Below are 25,172 nucleotides of genomic sequence, written 5' to 3' on the forward strand. Positions count from 1 at the left end.
TATAGTTTCTAATTTTGTCACCAAATTGTTTATTTGGTTTTTTGCTTCTTTATTTAAGTCAATATTTATTATAGAACCCACATTGCCTATTTTAGATTCTATAGACTCAACTTTGGTCTCTAGATAATTTTGATTTATTTTTTGATTTTTATCTAATTTAGAAAACCAAGAACACATAATATCAGTAATATTATTTAAATTAGAACACACACTATTTATATTTACAGACTCTTTAATAATATGCAAACTATGATCATATTTATTATTAACATTATTTTTTGTATTTCCAAAGCATATTATATCGTTAGAATTAATTGCTATTTTAGATTGTTGTTGGTACCTAAGACCCTCCTAGTATATTATCTGGTGCCTAAAACCTCTCTTTATGATCTTAAAGACTTAGTTATGGCCAATAGTCAAAAGATCTTAATAAGTATATGGGCTTTTACATACACTACGCATATAGGTTTTATAACAACTATAAATGAAACAAATAATTATAAAGATATAAAATACAAAGGATACACAAAAAACTTAGATGGAATTTTTTAATAATTTTTTATTTATTTTTATTTATTTATTTATTTATTTTTATATAACATAAAACACACCATACAAACTTATATATATATCAAAAATTTATACATAGATAGAAATACTTACATAGCTTGATCTTGCTTTCAAAAGCTCTTCACCAAGCTCTGATACCAATTACAAAACAAAAAAGGAAAGGAATTTTTACTATTTTTATTATGGAATTATGGTGGAATTATGGAATTATGATAGAGAAATCAGAGACAAAGGAGAAAGAAAAAAGATAGAGAGAATATGGAGAGAATTTACATTGCCTTATTCATTGGCTTGAATGCCAATTTATAGAATACATATTGCATATACATACAAAAGCCAAAAGTTATGGCATAGCTACCTTACGTCCAATTTTTACAACTTTTGACAAAACTTTACAACTTTTTGACAAAGTCTACAAGCCTAGACATTATATACAAAGACAAAAAAAGTCATAAATGAGAGACTTCAATTATTTGTCATCTTTATACTACAATTATATACAAGCTTTTTTTCTCCAAAGAAAACAAAATCAAGATACCAAAATAGAAACAAATCCACATTCTTTATTTAGACTTCTCTACAATATTTAGTGAATCGGTAGGACATATGTTATTGCTTTGCCCTTGGAATAGAGCAGTCTGATATACAATTCCTCTTCAACAATCCACTACTAGACATTTTCAATTTATTTCTTTATTTATTTTATTTTAAAGAAAACATACTACTGTTATATGGCTAAATGTTCCACATCCCATGGCACCTTAACGCTGTGTTTGGTTAGAAAGTTTGAGAAAAGATTTGAAAAAAAGAAAAAAGTATGTGAAACTAAGTGAAATGTAAGTATATTTTATTCACATTTCATCTATATTTTCCTTTTCTCTTTCTCTTTCTATATCCCTTTTCAAATCTTTCAACCAAACACAGCTTAAAAATTCAAATTAGGGAATTGAAATCTATCACTAGGACAAGCACAATATGTAAACATATAAACCTGTTCATCAGGTGGAAAACTTATATTTCTTAATCCACAGATGGTCTCACATTAACAAATTTGAGTAGAACTTGATGTCCAAGCAAAATCATAGAATCATCTTGCTTTTTTTAATCCAAAGGTCATGTTTGCTTGAGAGGACATGGCCTTAGAATAATAATCTAATAAAATACAAAATTCCATGTTTGGCTAAGAAACTTGAAGTCCAGACTAATAATCCACCTGGACATGTATCCCCCATCTAGTGGACAATTGAACTCTAAAATGGGGATTAAGGAGACTAATTGGCTAAATTAAAAAATTGATAAGAATTTTTCAATCCTTCCTCCTAATTCTAGACTAATCCAAACATGGGACATGATACACAATCCAAAAGGATTGATAATCCCAGGACTACCAGTATAATTTAGTTTGCCCAAACAAACATGACCCAAGTACATTCTTTTGCCTAACATCTTACTATTCAATCCATGCTTTAAAATTTCAATTAAAATTTACCTGATTTTAGTGTTTGATATTAACCAACTCCAAGCAGTTCTCTTAAATAAAAAAAGGACAAATTACACTAATAGTCCCTACAGTTTGAGACTCGTGTCACTTTGGTCCCTCACTTTTCAATTGTGACACATTTGACCCTGAATTTTGAATCTTGTTCAAAATAAAGACAATTGAAGATACTATTGTTTAATTTCAAGGACAAAATTGTCAATTTAATAAAATATAAACTAATTTGACAAAAATAAATGTTAAAAAAATATTTTTAATTTTTTTAAAATTATTTTTATCCACCAATGATAAAATTGTGTAAAATTGATTAAAATTAATAAAAATTACATTAATTTTTAAAAATTAATTTTAAATAATCATCATCCAAACACATAATAAAAATTAATTTGATAAAATAAATAAATAAATATCTAAAAGATTTATCAATTTTACATAATTTTATTTTTAGTGGGTAGAAATAATTTTAAAAAACTCAAAAATATTTGTTTGACATTTATTTTTGTCAAATTAGTTTATATTTTATCAAATTAACGATTTTACCCTTAAAAAATCTAATGATATCTTTAATTGTCCTTATTTGGAACAAGATTCAAAATTCAAGGTTAAATATGTCACAATTGAAAAATCAGGGACCAAAGTGACACAAACCCCAAACTATAGGGACTATTAGTGTAATTCACCCTAAAAAAAAAAATTAAAAAATACCTCCAATCAGTTAGGATCAACTTCAACTCCACACTACTTGCAAAATTCTCAGTAAACAGAACAAGCTGTGTGTTGAAAAACCTAGTGAAACTAGATAATCTTCATGCATAGTACAGTTTATAAAGTGCGACCCCCCTAGACAATTATATCCAACAGCTCCCACATAACAGAGTTGCTAAGATTCAGCCTTTTAACATAAACAAACAAACAAATAAACAAAAAAGCACTCTGTTTTTGCTTGAGTTGTCCATTTCATTAATTGAACATAATTACTGCATTGGGAGAGGATCTTGGAAAACTTAAAAACTTTTGTGCTACTTGGAAAAGTTCCTTATGCGGTAGACAATCTACCTTGATAACCATCTGTTGTAGCACCCTTGCATTCTTCAGCAGGAATTGCACAAACGAGAAGAGGCAACCACGGTAACACCATCTTAAGCCAGCACACTTAACTATTTTCAGATGCATCATCAAACAGTTAAAAGTCTTCTTTTGTGAAGTCCAGTAATGCTCCCCGTTAAAATTGAAAAGGCGGGGGCGAACGTCAGAAAAATACTGCAGATGAAGAATCATTAAGCTGAAATCTATGCATAAGTTTAAGAGTATCAACACAATTTTAGCAAAGAATGACTTCTCACGGTCACTGAAATGAATCAAAATTCTACATCAGATGTCATTTAGAGAAAATTTTGAGGGTGTAAACATGATGTCCAAATAAAATTTATTTACCTACAAACAAATGGCGAAAAATTTCCATAGAATCACTTACAATCTAAAGTAATGACTCATCAATACTACGTAGTAGAATTGATTGGCATTACTATATAAATTACATAAAGATAAATTCAAAACCAATTTTTAATGGAGTCTTTCCGTATCTTAAAGAAATAATTAAGGAAATTATTATGAAAAGACATACCGTAATATTATTTTTGGAAGGGGATTTGGTTATGACTAATGTCTCTAGATGAGAAGAACTTTCCAAGATGTTTGCTATTCCAGGGAGAACTGATTCCTTGATATCCGTATCTAGTGTTAAACATTCACACTTTGACAATGGAGAACGCCAACCTTCCATTTCCAATATTGATAGTGCCTTTCTCCATCAGAAGCAAGATGCAAAACAAATATATATATATATATATAAAATACAAAACAAAAAAGCACGACAAAACCAATTAGAAGACTGTTTTAACTATTCGTATATACAAATTGTAAAACAAGTCATGCTTAGGGAAGACGAATTGTGCTACAATCTTAGTTTAGTGTGGACAATTCATGCTAACCGAAGATAATTCGTGCCTGCAATTTGAATATACTTATCTTCTTGACGATGATATCAGGGCATGTAATCATGGTATATCACTATTTTCCGGGCCATTGATTTACTAAAATCAAATACATAAATTACATGATATGCGTTTAGTGGCAGATTCGAGATCCTAAGACTCTGCCCATATTTGGAACGAACCAATTTTACTAGCTTAATTAAATTAGTTTTTGCTATTTTACTTGGTAGTTCAATTCAATCCTCATCTTTTGATCAAATTAATTTACGAATTTCTATTTGAATCAACACAACTCAGTTCATTTGTCCTCGTAGTATGATACTTGGATGATTCACTGTTCTATGAAATACATGTTGCGTACAGTTTTTTTTTTTTTTAATAGAAAAAGGCTGATCATTACTATACCCTTCTAATTTAAGAAATATGCACAAACACTGTAGACTTGAATAACCAAGGGGTTGTAGCCTGTTTGGCTAGCCCTTTGGCCACCAAGTCTCTCCTAAGGGGAGGTCTTGGATTTTACTCTTGGGACTGGATGGGAGGCAAGAATTTAGTCTTTGCAAGGAAGAAAAAAAATATATTGAATAATTGAATGGCAAAGTTACAAACAAGAACAATTCTTCATTATTCAAGAATTTTAGTCTTGAAATACCTAACAAATGATTTTCGACACATAAATTGTGTAATTCTCTATGAAGAGTTACATAAACTCAACAAACATTTAGAATCAGTGTTATTGGGCAGCTTAAACATAAATTATCTAAAAAGAAGACAATATAATAATCAGTTAAAAAATGGAGAATTCATTGCCACAAATGATTATAGAAAAACAAACCTGTAAAAGCCAAGTTCCTAACGTGAGATTCTTCACATGAACAAGGCTCTGAAGAAGTCGTCTTGAAATATTTTGGTGCCATTCAAAATCATCATCCAAATCTTCATCATCAATTGTGAAGTCACAATTGAGGGTAGCATCAACCAAAGATGATACGTCTGCCAGCCAACAATTCGTCCTCCCAAAACAACCCAAAATCTCCAATGATGGAAGATTAGGGGCCAAAATTTCCAACACAGAGTAAGGTTCATCTTCTTCTTCATCCATGTAAACTTCTTCTTCCCAAAATTCTCTCAGGATCAATTTTTTCAGACGCGCATTAACAACATGCAAACGAGTGATGCCATAAAAGTAATACAATTCCAAATTCTCCAATACAGGACTACCCGCTAATATCTTCCCCATCACACCATCATTTAACTTAACATAGCCAATCGACAATTTCTTTAGCAATTTCCAGCAAACAACCCCTTTAGGCATCACAGTGCACAAAGAAAAACGCAATTCTGTGAAGGATGAATTGGTAAACAAAAGCTGTGGCAACACAAAACGAACGTCCTCATGCAAATAATTATCAGCAGTGTGGAATTCGAGATGAAGCTCCTCAGCGGCATTCCTAGTTGCGAAGCGAGTCCATAAATTGACATTGGAAGAGAAACGCGAGTCGTATTTGAAATCAACCACGAATTTCTTAATCTTGGAAGAGTTGCAGAGGACTAGGGTTTTATCAACAAATGTGACAAATTCACGAATTGTATCAACAGAGTCGGGATAAGGGAGACGGAAAAGAAGTGATGGAAGGGTAGTCCAAAGGTATTGCCATCTTTTAGACAAAACATCGGTTTTGATGGCGTCTTCGATTGGTAAAAAAGAAAGAATATGAGTGAGGAGGGAGTCAGGTAACATACTGATTCTATCGATAGGGGTCTTTTTGCTGCAAGTCATCTTCGGCCGTATCGACAATGGGACATTGTCGTCGTCTGTGAGCAAAGACTCGTAATTTCTTGGCCGGGGAGACCCGTTGCTTCGTCTTAACATGGTTTTTCACTCTGCTCGAAACAAACACCCCACCCCCTAAGTTGCATATCAGATCATAATCCATAACAAGGCCTTGTTTGCAAGTGGTTTTTTTAAGTTAAAAAGTCAAAAAATTATTAAAAAAATTAAAAAGTCAATAATTTATATCAAAAAGTTTAAGATTTTCTTTTCTTTCTACTTTTTATACATCTTTTCGTAAAAATTTAAAAAGTCATCATAAATATACTAGTTTTGTTTAGCTCATATTTTAACCAAATAACTAAAAAATTACTAAATTAACATGTTCCCAAACGAAGCCTAAATCTCTACCAAATAAGCAATTTCCAAACAACTTAACAAAAAAAAAAAATATCAAAAAATTAAGAAATAATTAAAAAATAAATCCCCAAACAATATACCAACAAAAAAAATTAACCACATAAGTCGGTCAATATGAGTGAACACATCTAGTATGATTTTTTATGTGGTTAGTTTTATATTCATAATATTTTTGATGTTACAAAACTTAATCCATTGACTTAATTTGTCAGAAAAATGTTACGTATAATCTCATTTTCTCATTTTTTTCTCACACTTAAATCCAAGTGAATGGATTCTATATGTATTTATTAATGTGTCATTTGTTTGTATTTAGAAATAAGAAAATGAAGTAACATGTTTATGTAAAGGAAAATTCTACAATGCACACTTTCTATCATATGCATATCTAAATTACTCTCATTTTCTTCTTTAGTTATGACTTTATTTAAGTTATGACTCATGAGATATTTGGTTATGCTTTATGTGTTGTCTGGTTATTACTTTTTTTTATTTATTTAATTATAACTCAGAAAGTATGAAATTATATAATTTTCTTATTTAGTTATAAGGTTTATACGATACACACCTATCTTTCCCTTATGTATAATATTGCTTAATCGGTTAAGAATCAATTACTGGTTCAAACCGTATATCAATAATTATTTCAAGAGTATATTAAAAATTATATTTACTTAAAATACTTTCTTTAAATTATTTATATATATATATATATATATAAGTGGAAATTTCCGTTGCAACATGATACTACAATTCCGAATTGTTCATGAAGTTAGCGACCATTTTTTGAACACAAAAATGAATATAACACAAAGCGATAACGAATGTCATACTAAATGACCAAATGATATCTGTAAAAACACTGAACCTATTCATCAGGTGGAAAGCTTGTATTTCTTAATACAATGCTCTCACATTACACTTCAAATAATTAGTAACAATTTTAGGTAGAACTTAGGTTCAAGCAAAATCATAGAATTTATCTTGTTTTTGAACCCGAAGGTCATCTTTGTTCGAGGGGGACGTGGTCTCTTAGTATTGACTTAGAATAATCTAATAAAACACATAATTTTATGCGTGATTAAAAAAATTGAAGTTATGTATCCTCCATTTGGTTAGCTGTCAAATCCAAAATGGAGAATAAGGAAATTTTCAGAGTAATTGGCTAAATTACACAATTCATAAGATTTTTTCAATCTTCACTCATAATTGTAGGCTAATCCAAACATAAAATACAATACACAATTCAAATGGATTGATAATATCAGGACTAACAGTAATATGAATACTCATCCCATATAATTCAGTCCACCACAACAAAGATGACCCAAGTACATTCTTTAGCAAAAAAATTTCTACTATTCAGTCCAGGCTTTCAAATTTCAACAAAAATTTACTAGATTTTAGTGTTGGTTATTAACCACTCCAAGCAGTTAGGATCAACTTCAACTCCACACTACTTGCACAAACTTCCAAATGAACAGAAACAAGTGCATGTTCAAAAACCTAGTGAAATTAGATAATCTTCATACATAGCACGGTTTATAAAGTGCGACCCCAAGACAATTACATCCAGTGATAGACTACTTCAAAAGACAAACAGAACAAAATAATCCTAGGAAAAGAAAAACACTCTGTTTCTACTTGAGTTGTCCATTTCACTAATTGAACATAATAACTGCATCGGATGAGGATCTTGGAAAACTTAAAAGCCTTTGAGCTGCTTGGAAATGTTCCTTCAGTGGTATACAGTCTACCTTGATAACCATCTTTTGCAGCACCCTTGAATTCTTCAGCAGAAATTGCACAAATGAGAAGTAGAAGTCACAGCAATTCCATCCTAAACCAGCAAACTTAACTATCTTCAGATGCATCATCAAACACTTAAAAACCTTCTTCTGTGATGTCCAGTAATGCTCCCCGTTAAAATTGAAAGGTTGGGAGAGATCGTTATAAGAATACTGCAGATGAAGAATCATTAAGCTGAAATCTATGCATGAGTTTAACAACATGACTTTAGCAAAGAATTTGACTTCTTACGGTCACTGAAATGATTCAAAATTCTACATCAGATGTCATTTAGAGCATATTTTGAAGGTGTAAACATGATGGGCAAATAAAATTTATTTACTTGCAAACAAAAGAGGAAAATTTTCAACAGAATCACTTACAATCTAGAGGAATGATTCATAAATACTAAAAGCACCAGAATTGATTGGCATTACTAGATAAAATGCATAAAGATTGATTCATAACCAATTTTTGATGGAATCTTTCCATATCTTAAAGAAAATAATCAAGGAAATTATTATGAAAAGACATACCTCATCATTCATGGAAGGGGACATGGTTATGACTAATGTCTCTAGATGAGAAGAACTTTCCAAGATGTTTGCTATTCCAGCGAGGACTGATTCCTCAATATGTGTATCTAGTGTTAAACATTCACACTTTGAAAGTGGAGAACGCAAACCTTTCATTTCCATTATTGATAGTAGCTTTCCCCATCAGAAGCAAGATGCAAAACAAATATATACATAAATATACATAAAGCAAGACAAAACCAATTAGAAGATTCTAGAAGATTGTTTGACATACCTACAATAATATATTTTGTGTATTAAAAAACAAACTAACTATGTGCAATTCCTAAATCGTATTTAATTTTCAAACCATGTCACTCCTTACATTGGAGCAAAAGTAACCACAAAGGATCATATCATGAAAACACAATACTAAAGTAGCCCAAACACAGTATTGTTAATTGTAATTGGGACTTTTTTCTAATAAATATCATTTAGCACAAAAAGAAGCACAAAGCCATAGCTCCTTTTTCCCCCTACAACTCAGATGACTCAAACTCAATATCTGCACCAGCAATATTAGTTGGTTATATCATGGTATGAATTGCAATGTACTTAAATCAATTAAATCTGGGTTTGAATCAACTACTTAGCTATGGGTGTTAACTGTCCCAAAAGCCAACAACTTATACTAACTATTACTATACCCTTCTAATTTAAGAAATAAGCACAGCCATTGAAGAATTGATTGGCAAAGTTACAGGAACAATTCTTCATTATCCAAGAATTTTAAGTCCTGAGATACCTAACAAATGATTCTAGACACAGAAATGGTGTAATTTTCAATGAATTATTACATAAATTCAACAGATATTTAGAACCAGTGTTATTGGCAAGCTTAAACATAAATTATCTAAAAAGGTAACGATAGAAAGACTAACCTGTAAAACCCAAGAACCTAATGTGAGTTTCTTCACATGAACAAGGTGCCGAAGAAGTAGTCTTAAAATATTTTGGTACCATTCATAGTCATGATGGCAATGATCATCATAACACTCGAAATTACAATTGAGGGTAGCGTCAGCCAAAGATGATACGTCTGCCAACAGACAACACATTATCCAAAAAGAACCTGAAATCTCCAATGACTGAAGATGGGAAGCTGAAATTTCAATCGTAAAGTCATGTTCATTATCAATTCCACCTTCTTCATCTTCTATAGAATCCCAAAATCGAGAATACCAAAATCTTCTTAGGATCAATTTTTTCAGACTTGGTTGATTAACATGCAAACAAGTGAAGCCATAAAAGTAATACAAGTCAAAAATCTCCAATACAGGAGTACCCTCTAATATCTTCTGAATCACATCATCACTTAACTCAACATACCCAATTGACAATTTCTTTAGTAATTTCCAGTCAACAACTCGTTTAGGCACGACACTGCAAAAACAAAATCTCAATTCTCTGAAGGATGAATTGGTAAACAAAAGCTGTGGCAACACGAAACGATCTTCCTCCTTCAAACCTTCGGCAGCAGTGTAGAATTGGAGTTGAAGCTCCTCAGTGGCATTCCTTGCTGCGAAGCGAGTCCACAAGTTGACATTGGAAGCAAAACGCGAGTCGTATTCGAATTCAACCACGAATTTCTTGAGCTTAGAACAATTACAGAGAACTAGGGTTTTGTCAACAAATGCTACAAAGTCAGCAATTCTTTCCCAGTAGTCAAAATCTTCACCGATATCAGGGTAAGAGAAAAGGAATGATGGAAGGGAAGTCCAAAGGTATTGCCATCTTTTGGACAAGACTTCGGTTTTGATGGCGTCTTCGATGGTTGGTAAGAAAGAAAGAATGTAAATGAGTAGAGAGTCTGGCAACATGCTCATTCGATCGACGACAGTGGTTCTATTTCTGCGAGTCTTGGGCCGTTTCGGCAATGGGAGGTCGTCGCTGCTGGAGTCACTGTGGTGGCTTCGTCTTGACATGATTTTCAAACTACAAAAGAAAAGACGAATAGCTCAACCAGCTTCTCAAATGGCACACAACATTCATGGGTTTTTATTCCCGGTCGGACTACCCTAACGGTCGGACTACCCTAACGATTATGTGAAAATTAATTAATTAATAACCCTTAACGATTATAAGTTGAAAAATGCTAGAGGTCTCAAATTTTCTACCAAATAAATGACTAAATGTAGGGCTTACAAAATTACGAACCCCACACCCATGTGAGACATTTAGTCATTTATTTGGTAGAAAATTTAATATTCCTAACATTACCCTTATAAATTCTTTGTAAGTTCACTCAAAGTCATATCAGTTCACCTTGTAAGTAATTAACCATTACATCTCAAATTTAATATATTTCAAGAATAAAATGATTTACCTTTTTTTCTATTATTTATAGGTACATGATGATGATTGTACCTTTGTTAGTCATTGAAACTAAAGAAGTTGAGAGAATATTTCTTTAATTTTTTTAAATTTTTTATAGAAAAAATATCTCCGCAATTGAACCTTTAAATTTTGGCTCATTTTCTATTCTCTCAATCTTTAAATGACTATAATACTTTATAGCCATGAAAAAATATTACATATATTGAAAAGGGAATCATTACAACTTTGAAATGGAGATTATCACAATCTCTAATAAATTCTATTAGGATAATTTCTATCCGTTAAGGATTTTTTTAATCTTAAAAAAATAATTATTTTATATTTAAAATTTTAATTTCTCAACATTACATAAATATTGATTTTTATCTAATTATGAAGTTCAAATACCATAAAGTATGTAAATTATATGGAGGCTAAGAGCATCCACATCAACATTAAGAAATTTTGAGTCAAATTACAATTAAAAAGCCACTTTTCTATTTTAGTTAGTATTTTTTATACGTAAACACTACATTCGACTCCCTATTCTAAAATTAAATTTTATAAAATATTTATTTTGTATTGTTAAAAAGTAGTTAAAGTAGTATTGGAGAAGTTTTTAAATAAAAAAAAGAAAAGAAAATTGTGTCCAGCAAAGGGTGTTTGGCTGGACATCCAAAGTGTACAAGACATCCAATGTCTATGCAATTCAATATTCCTAAATAAATAAATAAGTTGTGCAGCAGTCGATAGTTCGGTAGGATTTTTGGCCGGATGACCAGAATATCCAATCACTCTTAAAAATAAATAATAAAATGTTATATAATATGTGAATAGTATATCGCTACATGCAACGATGTACTATAGTAAATTTAACCAAAAACTAATTTGGAAATAATTTATTGAGATTGATGGAGCAAAAATTTTATAATTTATTAACTATATCAAAATCTATATTTATTAAGACGGATGTAAATGCTCTAATGGGCCACACAAAATGTAAACCTAACCCATTTTATTTACCATTTATTTTTGTGGGTCGATTGGTCTTCTATAGGACTAAAATCACCAGATATTTTCTCTATTCGTGTGGAAAAATGACCAGCTATTCATAGTCTATAATAGTATTAACTAAAAATATGAATATTAAAATTATATTTAGATTATAAATTTAAGTAAAATTATAATTAATTTTTTTAAATATAAATAAAATACAAGTGTACTTCACTTATTTTTTTTATTACCCTTTTTTTTTTCTTTTCAAATCTCTATTTAAATTCTTCATTCAAACACAACTTAACAAAATGAGTCTGTCACTCAGTCAATTGCTGGTCAATGAGGGAGCTGAGAAGGAAACCGCAATCAATTCCAGGGCAACCAACGACTCCCAACTCCAAAGGCTACGCTTAGCAAGTCGTTGGATAACATAAGTAAGAAGAACATTTCCTTCTTCTCTGCTATGGTGGTTTGTTTTCGTTTGCTGAATTGGGTATTTCGAATGGGTTTTCCTTCCATTTTTTCTTTCTTTGTTGTCTCCCATTTGGTGATTGTTCACTCTACTGGGCAAGACGACATGTACAGGTACCAACATGGTTGTCCACAGTCCTTCAACTGTGGAAAACTTGGGCCTATCAAATTCCCTTTCTCCAACGACACATATCCCCGATGTGGGTTGTGTACTGTCAATTGTAGCGAACTAGTACCAAAACTCCATTTCTGGTCGATGGAAGAACGGTATGAAGTTGAGGAATTCTTGAATGATGAAGCTGTAAATGTTATTGACAAACTCATGAACTCTAATAGTTGCGACATTTTTCAGTACCTTGCTTCTTCCCCATCCTACTCCTTCCGTTTCCTATACAATCTCTCCCAACCTCACCTTGTTCAAATGCCCTACAAACAGCAATAGTAAACCTCAACTGCAGACAGAAGTTTACAGTTTCAGCAACTGCTCAGGCTACACTCTCTACTATACAGATCCTAATCAACATACTCCAACTCCTACCAATCTGTCATCTGACTGTGTAGTTATTCAACTACCAATGCTACCATCAATCCGGAATCAAACTGTCAGTGATCTATTTTCACTATTGGCTTATGAATTCACTATTGGGTTGCATGTGTCAAAGGAATGTAATGGGTGTCGCCATAATGAAGGCCAATGTCCACCTCATGGCTTCCCAGAGTTCCATTGCCTAAAGGATGAAGGTATTGGCATTTCTGCAGGAATAAGTAACTTGAAATTGATTCTAGAAGCAGGTAATATCCATGACTTCTATAACTAATATTTTCATGTATGAATATATTTAGATGCTTGGTTTCCAATCTACTAAACATGTCTAATTGCTTCAGCTGCTGCTGGAGTTGGGATTTTATTAATTCTATTGTTCTACATCATAAGGAAACTCTTGCAAAGTGAATTGACAGAGAGCTACCAAAATGTTGAGAACTTTCTAACAAATTATAGATCTCTTACTCCAAAAAGGCACACTTATTCTGACATAAAGAAAATGACCGACTCCTTCAGAGTTAAACTTAGTCAAGGAGGCTTTGGTTGTGTCTTCAAAGGAAAGTTAGAAAATGGTTGCTTTGTGGCAGTGAAGGTTCTGAGAGGGTTGAAAGGTACCGGAGAAGAGTTTATTAATGAGGTTGCGACCATTAGTTGGACATCTCATGCTAATATTGTAACTCTTTTAGGCTTTTGTTTTGAGGGTTGCAATAGAGCTCTTATATACGAGTTCATGCCTAACTGATCCCTTGAAAAATTCATACATGATAGGAACTCGTCGACATTTCATCAATTGTGGTGGGAAGCATTGCACCGAATTGTAGTTGGGATTGCCAAAGGATTAGAGAACTTACACCGTGGTTGCAACATGCGAATTTTGCATTTTGACATAAAACCTCATAATATTCTTCTAGATGAGGACTTTTGCCCAAAGATCTCTGATTTTGGCCTTGCAAAACTGTGCCCACAGAAAGTATTATCTCACTGTTGGGAACTAGAGGGACAATTGGCTATATTGCCCCAGAAGTAATTTCTAGAAACTTTGGAGGGGTTTCACACAAGTCTGATGTCTATAGCTATGGAATGTTGATTCTAGAAATGGTTGGAGTAAGAAAGGGCATTGATGTTGGAGTTGATCAAAGTACAAAAATATACTTTCCAGAAAGGATATACAAGCGTCTTGAGCTAAATGAAGAACTTGGATTGCATGACAATGTGAATGACGAGGCAAATGAAAGAGCAAGGAAGATGATTATAGTTGGCTTGTGGTGCATACAAACTAATCCCTCACACCGACCATCAATGAGTAGGGTGATAGAGATACTAGAAGGGAGCCTCGAGTTGATGAAAATCCTGCCTAAGCCTTTCTTGTCTTCTCCCTCAAGATCACCAGCAGAATCTTCAACCACGCACACTTCATAACTGAGAGGGTAATTTGTAAACAAATTGGGCCGAGCTAGGAAGAGTCTTCTTTGGGAGTTGGACCGCGTAATGGGCCGAGATAAGGGCTGGTGTAGCTCGGTCTTAGGCCAAGAAGACATCTCATATTTCGGGTTTGGGCCGAACCATGGGCCGAGGTAAATATTTATGTAGCACGGTCCTTGATCATCTAAACATCGGGTCGGTCAAAGATGGGCTACCAGTGACTTGACCTAGCTATCCCGGACCGAGCTATCAGTGGAGGAAGAACCGAGCTAAAGGATAACTCTGCAGGGCGTCATCTCAAAGTCAAGACTGACAGTGGTGCTTAAAGTATCACCGAACCGAAATAACTTGGTTGACCGCAATGTCAGCCGAGGTAAATGGCAGGGGACCGAGATAAGGCAGTTCGGTCAGAAATGTATAACCGAGGTAAAGGGTTTAGCCATCTCACTTGGCTTGCAGTGATGAGACTCCTAGGAGGACTCTGATAAGGAGAGTAGAGTCCTACTAGGATTATGCAAAACCATCTCACTTCGTTGGTAGTGAGTAGGAGTGTGACTCCTAGGAGGACTCTGCTAAGGAGAGTTAGAGTCCTACTGGGATTATGCAAACCATCTCATTTGGTTGGTAGTGAGTAGGGTGTGTGATTCCTAGGAGGACTCTCATAGGGAGAGTTGGAATCCTATTAGGATTGTGCCAAGCAAAGTCTATAAAAGCTCATGACCAGACCTATGTACAGGTATCCCAATTCTTACTCTAGAATACACAGAGCTTATTGTCTATTGTCTAGTTGCTGACTTAAGCATCGGAGGGGTTTCCGGCACACACCCGCCGGCTAGCTCACGTTTGTGTTTTCAGGTATTAAAGCGACGACGTTTGGAGGAGTGAAAACTTGATCAATAGGATTATACGAGAAGATTATCTGCGCCCGTATATGAGAAGATTATCTGCGCCCGTACAATTGGCGCCGTTTGTGGGAATTTCACAAAGAGAAAAACCTCTTGATCAAGTTTTCATCTCTAGTTGAAAGCAATGGCGCACAATGAAGACTTGCCACAATCTGCTATTGATGGGCAAACACCGGAAGGAGGTAGGAGGCGCGAAGGTTTACCTTCTATCCCACTTATGGTGGAATTAGATCCCCAGCGAAGGAATCCGCGGAGAGAAGCAAGAGAAAGACATGGCTCAAGTCCACATCGCTCTCAAAGCCCTGATAGACAGAGGCAGAAGATGGATCCTCAGGTTCTCGAAGATCGCGTAAGGGAGCAAGACGAAGTAATAAGAAGAATGGCAGCTGACTTAGAGACAATGAAACATCAGATAAAAGGTAAAAGGGCGGAAACAAAAGAGGGGCGCAAAGGCAACACACACTCTTGCCACTCAAAAGGTCATAACAGACAAGTCACACTATCATAAACTGAAAGTAGAAGCCTCAAGTCGGGCGATACACAATCAAAGACTTCCAAGACACGCTACTCCAGGCCTGAGAGAATGAGGACTGAAAGGGCTCGAAGGAGAGAAGACACTCGGGCTCGTGACCCCCGTAGAGTCTCTGCACTACAACAATTGACTCCTAGAACACATGGAAGTGTCGAGGTTGGAATTCCAGAGCCACGCCTTGCCTATGAACCAGCAGACAAAGCGTTAGCAAGGTTGCAGAGCTCACCGTTCATTCCGACAATAGAGAACGCACCATTACCCTCAGGCTTCCACCAGTCCAAATTAACTACTTATGAGGGGAACTCGGACCCCTACATACACTTGAGCCACTTTTATCAGGTTATGGCCGTGTATCAGCGAAACGAGGCTCTAATGTGTATCTTGTTTCCTTCTAGCCTTGGTGACCTGGGTTTAACGTGGTTTGAAAGATTGCCAGAAGGTAGCATAGCTTCGTGGGCGTAACTAGCGGAGGCATTTGTGACCAGATTCAGAACAAACACCAAGACACCAGTGGAGATTGACCAGCTTCTCTCCATAGACATGGGCGAAAAAGAAACATTGAGGTCTTACAATAACCGGTATTGGGAGACTTTTAATCAGATTGAAGATTACCCTACAAACCTAGTTATTGCACAGTATAAACAAAGTTTGCCGGCTGGCAATAAGTTGAGGGATTCAATGACAATGACGCCGCCCCTTACTATGGAAGCCCTAATGGAGAGAGTGCACCAACACATCCGGGTAGAGGAAGATGGGGCGCGCACCAAAGCAGAGTTCGGTGCAACAGTGATACCAGACAAAAAACTTTTTGGCTAGAGTTAACACGGTTGACAAGTAGGATTGACCGTGCAAAAGTCTTTGCCCGACTGGGGGACAATTGGGAAGGTTGTCAAGATTGGCCAACTCTTTCTAACAAGTCTTTGCCTGACTGGGGGGCAATCAAGAAGCTTGGTAGGATTGGCCAACATTTAGCTCTTCTTCAGCCGTCGAGATAAGGATCCGCGCTGAAGAAGGTTGGCAGGAATAACCAATATTTAACTCTCCTAAGCCGAGATAAGGGTCTAGGCTGCAGGAAGTTGGTCGGAATAACCAACACTTCGTTCAAAGATGGTAGGAATAACCAACTTTGAGCTCTCTTCAGCCGAGATCAGGATCTAGGCTGGAGAGGGTTGGCTGGAATAACCAACACTTTGTTCTCTTCAGCCGAGATCAGGATCTAGGCTGGAGAGGGTTGGCTGGAAAAATCAACATTTTGTTTTCTTCAGCCGAGATCAGGATTTAGGCTGAAGAGGGTTGGCTGGAAAAACTAACATTTTGTTCTTTTCAGCCGAGATCAGGATTTAGGCTGAAGAGGGTTGGCAAGAATAACTAACATTTTGTTCTCTTCAGCCGAGATCAGGATCTAGGCTGGAGAGGGTTGGCCGGAATAACCAACACTTCGTTCTCTTCAGCCGAGATCGGGATCTAGGCTGAAGAAGGTTGGCAGGTTTGACTAACAAATTTTTGAACTCTTTGGCCGGGATGATGGTTACCTCGGCCAAAGCAGGTTGGCAGGTTTGACCAACAAATTTTTGAATTCCTGGACCGAGATGGTTATCTCGGCTAAAGCAGGTTGGCAGGGTTAGTATAAACCAAGTTAGTCTGCTCGGCAAGACACAGAAAGAGCGACTCGCCGTACGATTACAAACTCGAAGGATATATACGTTGAAAGCAAAAAAGCAGGGGTTGTTCAAAATTTTGGATATATATGACGTCGTAACAGGAGAACGAGGATAATGGGGGCACGCCATGTATCCTGGGAATGATGTCGTACCAGATTAGTGGAAAGACGTGCTGAGCAACTGACAAGACTTGTTGGGACTGAACAAGCTGTGAAACCAAACAAACTTTTTAGCTCGGCATAATGGGGCGTTCTTAGCTCGGCTAGAGGAAAAATAATCCCAATCATGCTATGCAGATGAAATTAAGGGGCAATTGAGAGGGTAATTTGTAAACAAATTGGGCCGAACTAGGAAGAGTCTTCTTTGGGAGTTGGACCGCGTAATGGACCGAGATAAGGGTTGGTGTAGCTCGATCTTGGGCCAAAAAGACATCTCATATTTCAGGTTTGGGCCGAACTATGGACCGAGGTAAATATTTATGTAGCACGGTCCTTGATCATCTAAACATCAGGTCGGTCAGAGATGGGCTACCAGTGACCTGACCTAGCTATCCTGGACCAAGCTATCAGTGGAGGGAGAACCAAGCTAAAGGATAGCTCTGCAGGGCGTCATCTCAGAGTCAAGATTGACAGTGGGGCTTAAAGTATCACCGAGTTGGAATAACTTGGTTGACTGCAATGTCAGCCGAGGTAAATGGCAGGGGACCGAGATAAGGCAGTTCGGTCAGAAATGTATAACCGAGATAAAGGGTTCAGCCATCTCACTTGGCTTGCAGTGATGAGACTCCTAGGAGGACTCTGCCAAGGAGAGTAGAGTCCTACTAGGATTATGCAAAACCATCTCACTTGGTTAGTAATGAGTAGGAGTGTGACTCCTAGGAGGACTCTGCTAAGGAGAGTTAGAGTCCTACTGGGATTGTGCAAACCATCTCATTTGGTTGGTAGTGAGTAGGGTGTGTGATTCCTAGGAGGACTCTCATAGGGAGAGTTGGAATCCTATTAGGATTGTGCCAAGCAAAGTCTATAAAAGCTCATGATCAGACCTATGTACAGGTATCCCAATTCTTACTCTAGAATACACATAGCTTATTGTCTATTGTCTAGTTGCTGACTTAGACATTAGAGGGGTTTCCGGTACACACCCGCCGGCTAGCTCACGTTTGTGTTTTCAGGTATTAAAGCGACAACGTTTAGAGGAGTGAAAACTTGATCAACAGGATTATACGAGAAGATTATTTTGTGCTCGTACAATAACATTGTGTGATTCGCAATGCATAGTTCTACTACAAGGGCAAAATGAGCATTTCCAGTGAGAACTAAGTAAATCATATCTCTTATGTGGTTCTCTGCACACATCTCTCAAAACTTGGTGAATTTGCAATGCTTGAACAAGATATTCTGACTTGCTTTCATCTGAAACTAGTTATTATTCTATGAGAGCTAGAGTCTTGAGTCATATGATTATTATCCAACTAGTTATTATTTGTTAAACTTTAATTGTATTATAGAGGCGTGCAAAGGCCTAAAGAAGTAGTTACCAGTGTTTTGGAATTCACTTTTTTCTAAGGGCTTAAATACGAGGCTGGGGCTAGTTAGATTCAGTAAGATTTAAAAATAAATGGTACATCACTACCTAGGTCAAGATAGTTGTTCAATTTTGGAATAACATTCTGCACCGTCCAGAAATTTACTTTGCTCTTGAAGAAAATTTTATATTATTAAAAAATGAGCTAACGAAAAAACGGATTAATTATATTTTTAACTACCAAAATATCAACCTCGTATCAATTTGGGTCACAGTATATAAAAGTCTTTTAACTAGATCTTCAATTATTAGGTATTTTTATTCAATGATAAGTTAAAGCATTTTTTTTTTTTTTTAACTGAGAAAACCAAGACACCAAAAGCAGAAATTACAAAGATAGCACCACCCTTAAAGCCGGGGGGGGGGGGGGGGGGGGGGGTGGTGGAGACCCAATCAAGAGGCAATTCCCTATGCAGAAAGGCTTCGGCAGCCCAATGAGCAGCTTTGTTCGACGAACAAGGGCTCCAGCTGAAGGTGAAATTCCCTTGCCTAGCCATACATCTGGTATCATGAAGGATAGCATTGCACTCCCAAGGGGGAACTGTTTCAGACACACAGAGAAGGATGACCTGCTTGTTATCACCCTCAATCTCAATGTTCGAAAGGTTGAGCGCCTTTGCCATGTGACAAGCCATTCGAATGGCAAGAGCTTCACCTTGTAGAACAGAGGAGATAACCACAGACTTAGCTACTCCATCAATGAGATTACCTGAAGAATTCTGTAAAAGAATGGCAATTGCTCCTTGGCGAGACCCTTTCCTAACAGCCACATATGGTTCAAATTTATTTCATACATGGATTCACACTTCACCAATTTAATCTCCAAGACACAAATAGATTCTAGCCAAAAATCCGGGACAGAAATCTGGATTCCTAGACTAATCTAAGTTAAAATGCATATTATTATTAAGAAGATTTCAAAACAATGGACCTTTTTTTAAGTTTTTTTTTTAAAAAAAAAAAAAAAAAAAACTGAATTCTCTCCATCACATTGTCGTGAAAAAGCCACCTTAATATGTCTTAGTTTCAAATTCAAAACCAGTTATGACATAATTTAAAATTTAAAAATGACATAGTAATTATAGGCCGTTGATTTTGAATTCTAATGATGTCCAAACCTTATACATGGTAATGGAGAGGATTTTATTTTATTTTTTTGTTAATAATTGGCAACAGTATCCTAAGTAGGGTGTTTGGGCCCATTCAAAGAGCATAAACCCACTGTCACGCCTTGTGCTTCTTTGTCAATGCTGGAGAAGAGAACATATACCAACATGATTGTCCAGAGTCCAACTTGTGGAAATGTTAGGCAGATCAAATTCCCTTCAACTGTGCTTTACAAGTCCTATAAATATTTTCCAAGTCAACTGGCGTGTTGTCGAGCAGAGAAAACATTATAAAGACTTTGTTTTTTGAGCAATTGTAGGATCTTAAAAAAATTACCATATAACCTACATAATACTCATATGTGTGTGGAATCCATCTTGTTTTTTCAAGCGAGAGCATTTTGTTCCTCTCTCTCTGCTATGATGTTTGTTTTCATTTGCTAAATAGGGAATTTTGAATGGCTTTTCTCTACATTTTCACTTTTTTTGTTGTTTCTTATCTAGCTTTTCTTCAGTCTAATGGGCAAGAGAGTATGTACCAACATGGTTGTCCACAATCCTTCAACTGTGGAAATCTTGGGCAGATCAAATTCCCTTTGTTCGACATCAATTATCCTCGATGTGGGTTGTGCAAGGTCGATTGTAGTTTACCAGTTCCAAAAATCAAATTGAAGCACCAATGGTATGAAGTTAAGAAATTCTTGAGTAATGAAGCCATAGAGGTTAGTTATAAACCACTAGGACAACTCATACGCCGCAATAGTTGCGAAATTTTCAACAACTTGACTCTTCCCAGTAAAGACTCTATTTCCTTTACAATCTCTCCAAGTCTCACCTTGTTCAAATGCAACACCAGCAGCAACAATGAACTTAACCTGCACGCACATGATTACTTCCGTGGTAATCACAGTTTCCAAGGCTGCTTAAACCATACCGTCTACTATACATACCCTAATCCTCATGTTCAAACTCCTAACAATCTTCCACGTAACTGTGAAGTTATTCAACTACCAGTGGTACCACCAATCAGGAACCCAAATGTCAGTGATCTATTTTCACTATTGTCTGATGAGTTCACTTTTGGATTGCATGTGTCAAATGAATGTCGCAAGTGTCACGTTAATAGCGGCCAATGCCATGGTGAACAGTTTCATTGCATAATGGATGAGAAACAAGGTACTGGCATTTTCTGCATATTCATGCTGTTATTTCTGTATTAATCATCAAACAGAATCCAAAATCTTTAATCTATAAAAGCATAATTCACATTACCTTGGTCCGTTTGAATTGAAATGATATTTTCCTTTTACTCTCTGTTTGTTTGGGAGGAAAACATTTGCTAACAAAAAACATATTTTACGTATGGAAAAAATTTCTAGAAAATGTTTTGCAGAGAAAACATTTTTTCTATGCTTGGTGGTGGTGGGAAGGTGGAAGTGGAGGTGGAGGCGGAGGCGGAGGTTATGGCAACGAAGATGATGGCGGTGGCTGTGGTGATGATGGTGTAGTGGTGAAGGTGATAATGGCGATGGTATTGTGGTAACATTGGTAAGATTGTAGTCTAGAAAACATTTGGTTCCTTTTAAAACTAGACAACATTTTGAGAAATTCTACTTACACCACAAATTTTCCTCTTTACACTTATTTTCTCATTACATCAATAAAAAAAATTGAAATTCTCATTGCACCGTTTACAATACTAAAACTAACCCTAAATTAAACCTTTTTCAAAACCTCTACAGGTTTTTCTCGTTACTCCTATTCCTTTTGAATTATACCGGTGTCATGTTACCAAATAGATTATATTTGTCCAGCCATCTGTTGTTACACGTTTTTATACATTTATTTTTCTTAAAATATCATTTTTTTCTTCTAAATTTATGATGAGCCTATTCAGTTATACATTGCCACACAATTTAGATTATTGTGATGTCATGTTGCCAAACAAACTAGATTTGTCCAGCCATCTGTTGCCGCACGTTTACAGATTCACTTTCCTTAAAACATCAAGCATCCACAAAAACATGGAGTGTATACAAACATCCATAAAAACATTCATAAAATTTGTCAATGCAAATATCTTCAAATCTGTCAATACAAACATCTATAAAAACACATTGAGATATTATCATAATCCATATATGTCGATAGTTTTGGTAGTTAGTAGATCAAGATTGACAAGCATACGAAATTGATCAATACGAGTAATATATATGAGTGATGAAAGTGAATCTAATTACTTGCTATCGGAGGTACTGGATGACCAGGAAGCAGATAAATCTAACAAACCTCGTTTACAATAAATTCATGACTATGGCCCATTAACAATGCATTACTAGTCTTAGTGCAATGCGTAGAAGCATAATCCTTCAAAATGAAAAACAAAAAACTAGAAATGTTTGGCTGTGAGTTACCATACATATGTACTTTTTGTTCGACAATAGATTACTGAACAAGTATTTTTTGTTCTGCAGTGGGTTACCGAATATGTGTTTTTTGTTCAGCAGTGTGATTTCGGATTATTTGATTTTGTTCGGTTCTGGTACATAGAACAAAAGACGAACAACCTTCTTAAAAAAGAAATGAAAACGTAAAAACTAAAGAAAAAAACTCACCATTTCACTTTTTTGTTGGTCTTTCACAACCATTTCTTCGTCCATTGCTTTCTTTTATGATCAAAACAATATGATTCTTACTTTTTGAAAGTAAATGTATAGTAGAGAAGAATAATTGAGAAAGGAAGAAAAGAAGTAGAAATTGAAGTATAATGGGTGTAAAGAGATAATCAAATCTATTTAATTTTGTCTTTTGTCCTTAATGGTAATTTGACAAATGGGTAAAATTGGGGAAAGAAAAACATCTCAAATGGAAGGCGTAACAAGGTAAATGTGCTGTGTAAGTAGAATATCCCCAACATTTTCTTCCCAAATAGACTTGTTTTCTGTTGATTATGAAAAATGTTTTTTTGTTGATTTCATTTTCATTATACCAAATGCCAGAATACACGGAGAACATTTCTGTCCAAACAAACAAAGCAGTTAACCTCTAACTAATGTTTTTATCTCTATCATTGGTTGCAGGAAGAAATAACTTGAAATTGATTCTAGGAACAGGTAATTTATAACCTCTTTAACCAATATTTTTATGCATGAGTGTATTTAGATGCTTAGTTCCAATCTGATTAAAAATGTAACTGCTTCAGCTGCTCTTGGAATTGGAATTTTATTAATTCTATTGTTCTACATCATAAGGAAACTCTCACTAAGTGAATCCAGAGTCTTTTGGAAGAATAGATCAGAGAGCTACCAAAATGTTGAGAACATTCTAAAGAATTATGAGTCTTTTTCTCCAAAAAGGTACACTTACTCCGACATAAAGAAAATGACCAATTCCTTTAGAGTTAAACTTGGTCAAGGAGGCTTTGGCTGCGTCTTCAAAGGAACGCTAGAAAATGGCGGGCTTGTGGCAGTGAAGGTTTTGAAAGGGCTGAAAGGTAGCGGAGAAGAATTTATTAATGAGGTTGTGGCCATTAGTAGGACTTCTCATGTTAATATTGTAACTCTTCTGGGTTTTTGTTTTGAGGGTCGCAATAGAGCTCTCATATATGAGTTCATGCCTAACGGATCCCTTGAAAGATTCATATATGATAGGAACTCAGCTTTTCGTCAACTGGGGAGGGAAACATTGTACCAAATTGCAGTTGGCATTTCTAGAGGGTTAGAGTACTTACACCGTGGTTGCAACATGCGAATTTTGCATTTTGACATAAAACCTCATAATGTTCTTTTGGATGAGGACTTTTGCCCAAAGATCTCTGATTTCGGCCTTGCTAAATTGTGCCCACAGAAAGAGAGTATTATCTCACTCTTAGGTACCAGAGGGACGGCTGGGTATATTGCCCCCGAAGTATTTTGCAGAAGTTTTGGAGGGGTATCACACAAGTCTGATGTCTATAGCTATGGAATGATGATTCTAGAAATGGTTGGAGGAAGAAAGAATATCGATGATGGAGTTGATCAGACTACTGAATTATGCTTTCCACATTGGATATACAAGCGTCTTGAGCTAGATGAAGAACTCAGACTACAAGGCAATGTGAATGAAGAAGCAAATGAAAGTGCAAGGAAGATGATTATAGTTGGCCTGTGGTGCATACAAACTGATCCGTCACACCGGCCAGCAATGAGTAAAGTGGTAGAGATGCTAGAAGGGAGCCCAGAGTCCTTGCAAATACCACCTAAGCCTTTCTTGTCTTCTCCCTCAAGATCACCAGCAGAGTCTTCAACTACACACTTCATAACAGTGTGCGATTGAGTGAGAATCAGGTAAAGTGTATCGTTTATGTGCTTTTCTGCATACATCACTCAAAATTCATTGAATTTGTAATGTTTGAACAAGAGATTATGATCAGCTTTCATCTGCATCTAGTCTTTATTTCATAAGTGCTCGAGTGCTGAGTCACATGATACAAGCATTATATTATGTTGAACTTTAATTGTATTATAGAGGCCTAAAGTAGTAGTTACAAGTTCTTTATAATTAAGATTTTCTGAAGGGCTTAAAAGCAAGGCTGGAGCTAGCTACATTCAATAAGATTGAAAAAGGAATGGTATCTCTTTATCTTATTTGGCATAAAGAGAAGTTTTCTTAAATCAAGGTTTAAGAAATAGTATAATAAAAATTAACATTTACAAGCAAAGATTCTAATGTATCAAGAACCTCCTCTGCAAATAAGACAAATCTGTTTCAAAGTAGAACGTAGTTAAAACAATTAAATATAGAAGTGCCATATATTTTGTCAATTTGTTTGCTTCACATCAAGGCATTCAAATTGGGGGATAAGGCCACCCAAGGAGATTAAAACAGAGTACACCCTGTTTGTATAGCTAAATGAAGAGGTCAACAACATTTTCCTTTTATTGCAGATTCAGCTTGATCACTCAATTGACAGCAATTTGATGAATTTTAATAAACAGGTTACCAACTAATGCTGTGTTTAAATTATGGATTTGGATAGAA

General features: G+C 35.5%; 3 protein-coding genes and 1 pseudogene across 4 annotated transcripts; 2 read left to right on the forward strand and 2 right to left on the reverse strand.

Moving 5' to 3' along the window:
* Positions 1 to 2,843: 2,843 nt before the first annotated feature.
* Positions 2,844 to 6,008, reverse strand: LOC114297803 (F-box protein At5g03100). Its single transcript, XM_028242286.2, has 3 exons — positions 4,898 to 6,008; positions 3,693 to 3,869; positions 2,844 to 3,328 (listed from the first exon to the last, which is right to left on the reverse strand). Exons 1-3 carry the CDS (start codon positions 5,933 to 5,935, stop codon positions 3,029 to 3,031), a joined length of 1,515 nt encoding a protein of 504 aa, XP_028098087.2. The 5' UTR covers positions 5,936 to 6,008; the 3' UTR covers positions 2,844 to 3,028.
* A 1,740-nt stretch (positions 6,009 to 7,748) lies between these two features.
* On the reverse strand, positions 7,749 to 10,631 carry LOC114297795 (F-box protein At5g03100). 2 transcript variants are annotated; one of them, XM_082870889.1, is made up of 3 exons: positions 9,498 to 10,631; positions 8,578 to 8,751; positions 7,749 to 8,298 (listed from the first exon to the last, which is right to left on the reverse strand). In XM_082870889.1, the coding sequence occupies exons 1-3, from the start codon at positions 10,539 to 10,541 to the stop codon at positions 8,296 to 8,298; spliced, it is 1,221 nt and encodes a 406-aa protein (XP_082727015.1). In that variant the 5' UTR covers positions 10,542 to 10,631; the 3' UTR covers positions 7,749 to 8,295. The 2 variants fall into 2 exon arrangements, with proteins under 2 accessions (XP_082727015.1, XP_028098083.2); XM_028242282.2 differs by having other exon boundaries at positions 7,749 to 8,214; positions 9,498 to 10,630.
* A 2,024-nt stretch (positions 10,632 to 12,655) lies between these two features.
* LOC114297797 (rust resistance kinase Lr10 pseudogene) lies at positions 12,656 to 19,293 on the forward strand (annotated as a pseudogene).
* Positions 19,294 to 20,496: 1,203 nt separating this feature from the next.
* LOC114297809 (rust resistance kinase Lr10-like) lies at positions 20,497 to 24,687 on the forward strand. Its single transcript, XM_028242288.2, has 3 exons — positions 20,497 to 21,329; positions 23,234 to 23,266; positions 23,356 to 24,687. Exons 1-3 carry the CDS (start codon positions 20,612 to 20,614, stop codon positions 24,465 to 24,467), a joined length of 1,863 nt encoding a protein of 620 aa, XP_028098089.2. The 5' UTR covers positions 20,497 to 20,611; the 3' UTR covers positions 24,468 to 24,687.
* The last annotated feature ends 485 nt before the right edge of the window (positions 24,688 to 25,172 follow it).

Source organism: Camellia sinensis, chromosome 5, assembly GCF_055761805.1.
Source record: "Camellia sinensis isolate YWXY chromosome 5, ASM5576180v1, whole genome shotgun sequence".
Taxonomy (NCBI): domain Eukaryota; kingdom Viridiplantae; phylum Streptophyta; class Magnoliopsida; order Ericales; family Theaceae; genus Camellia; species Camellia sinensis.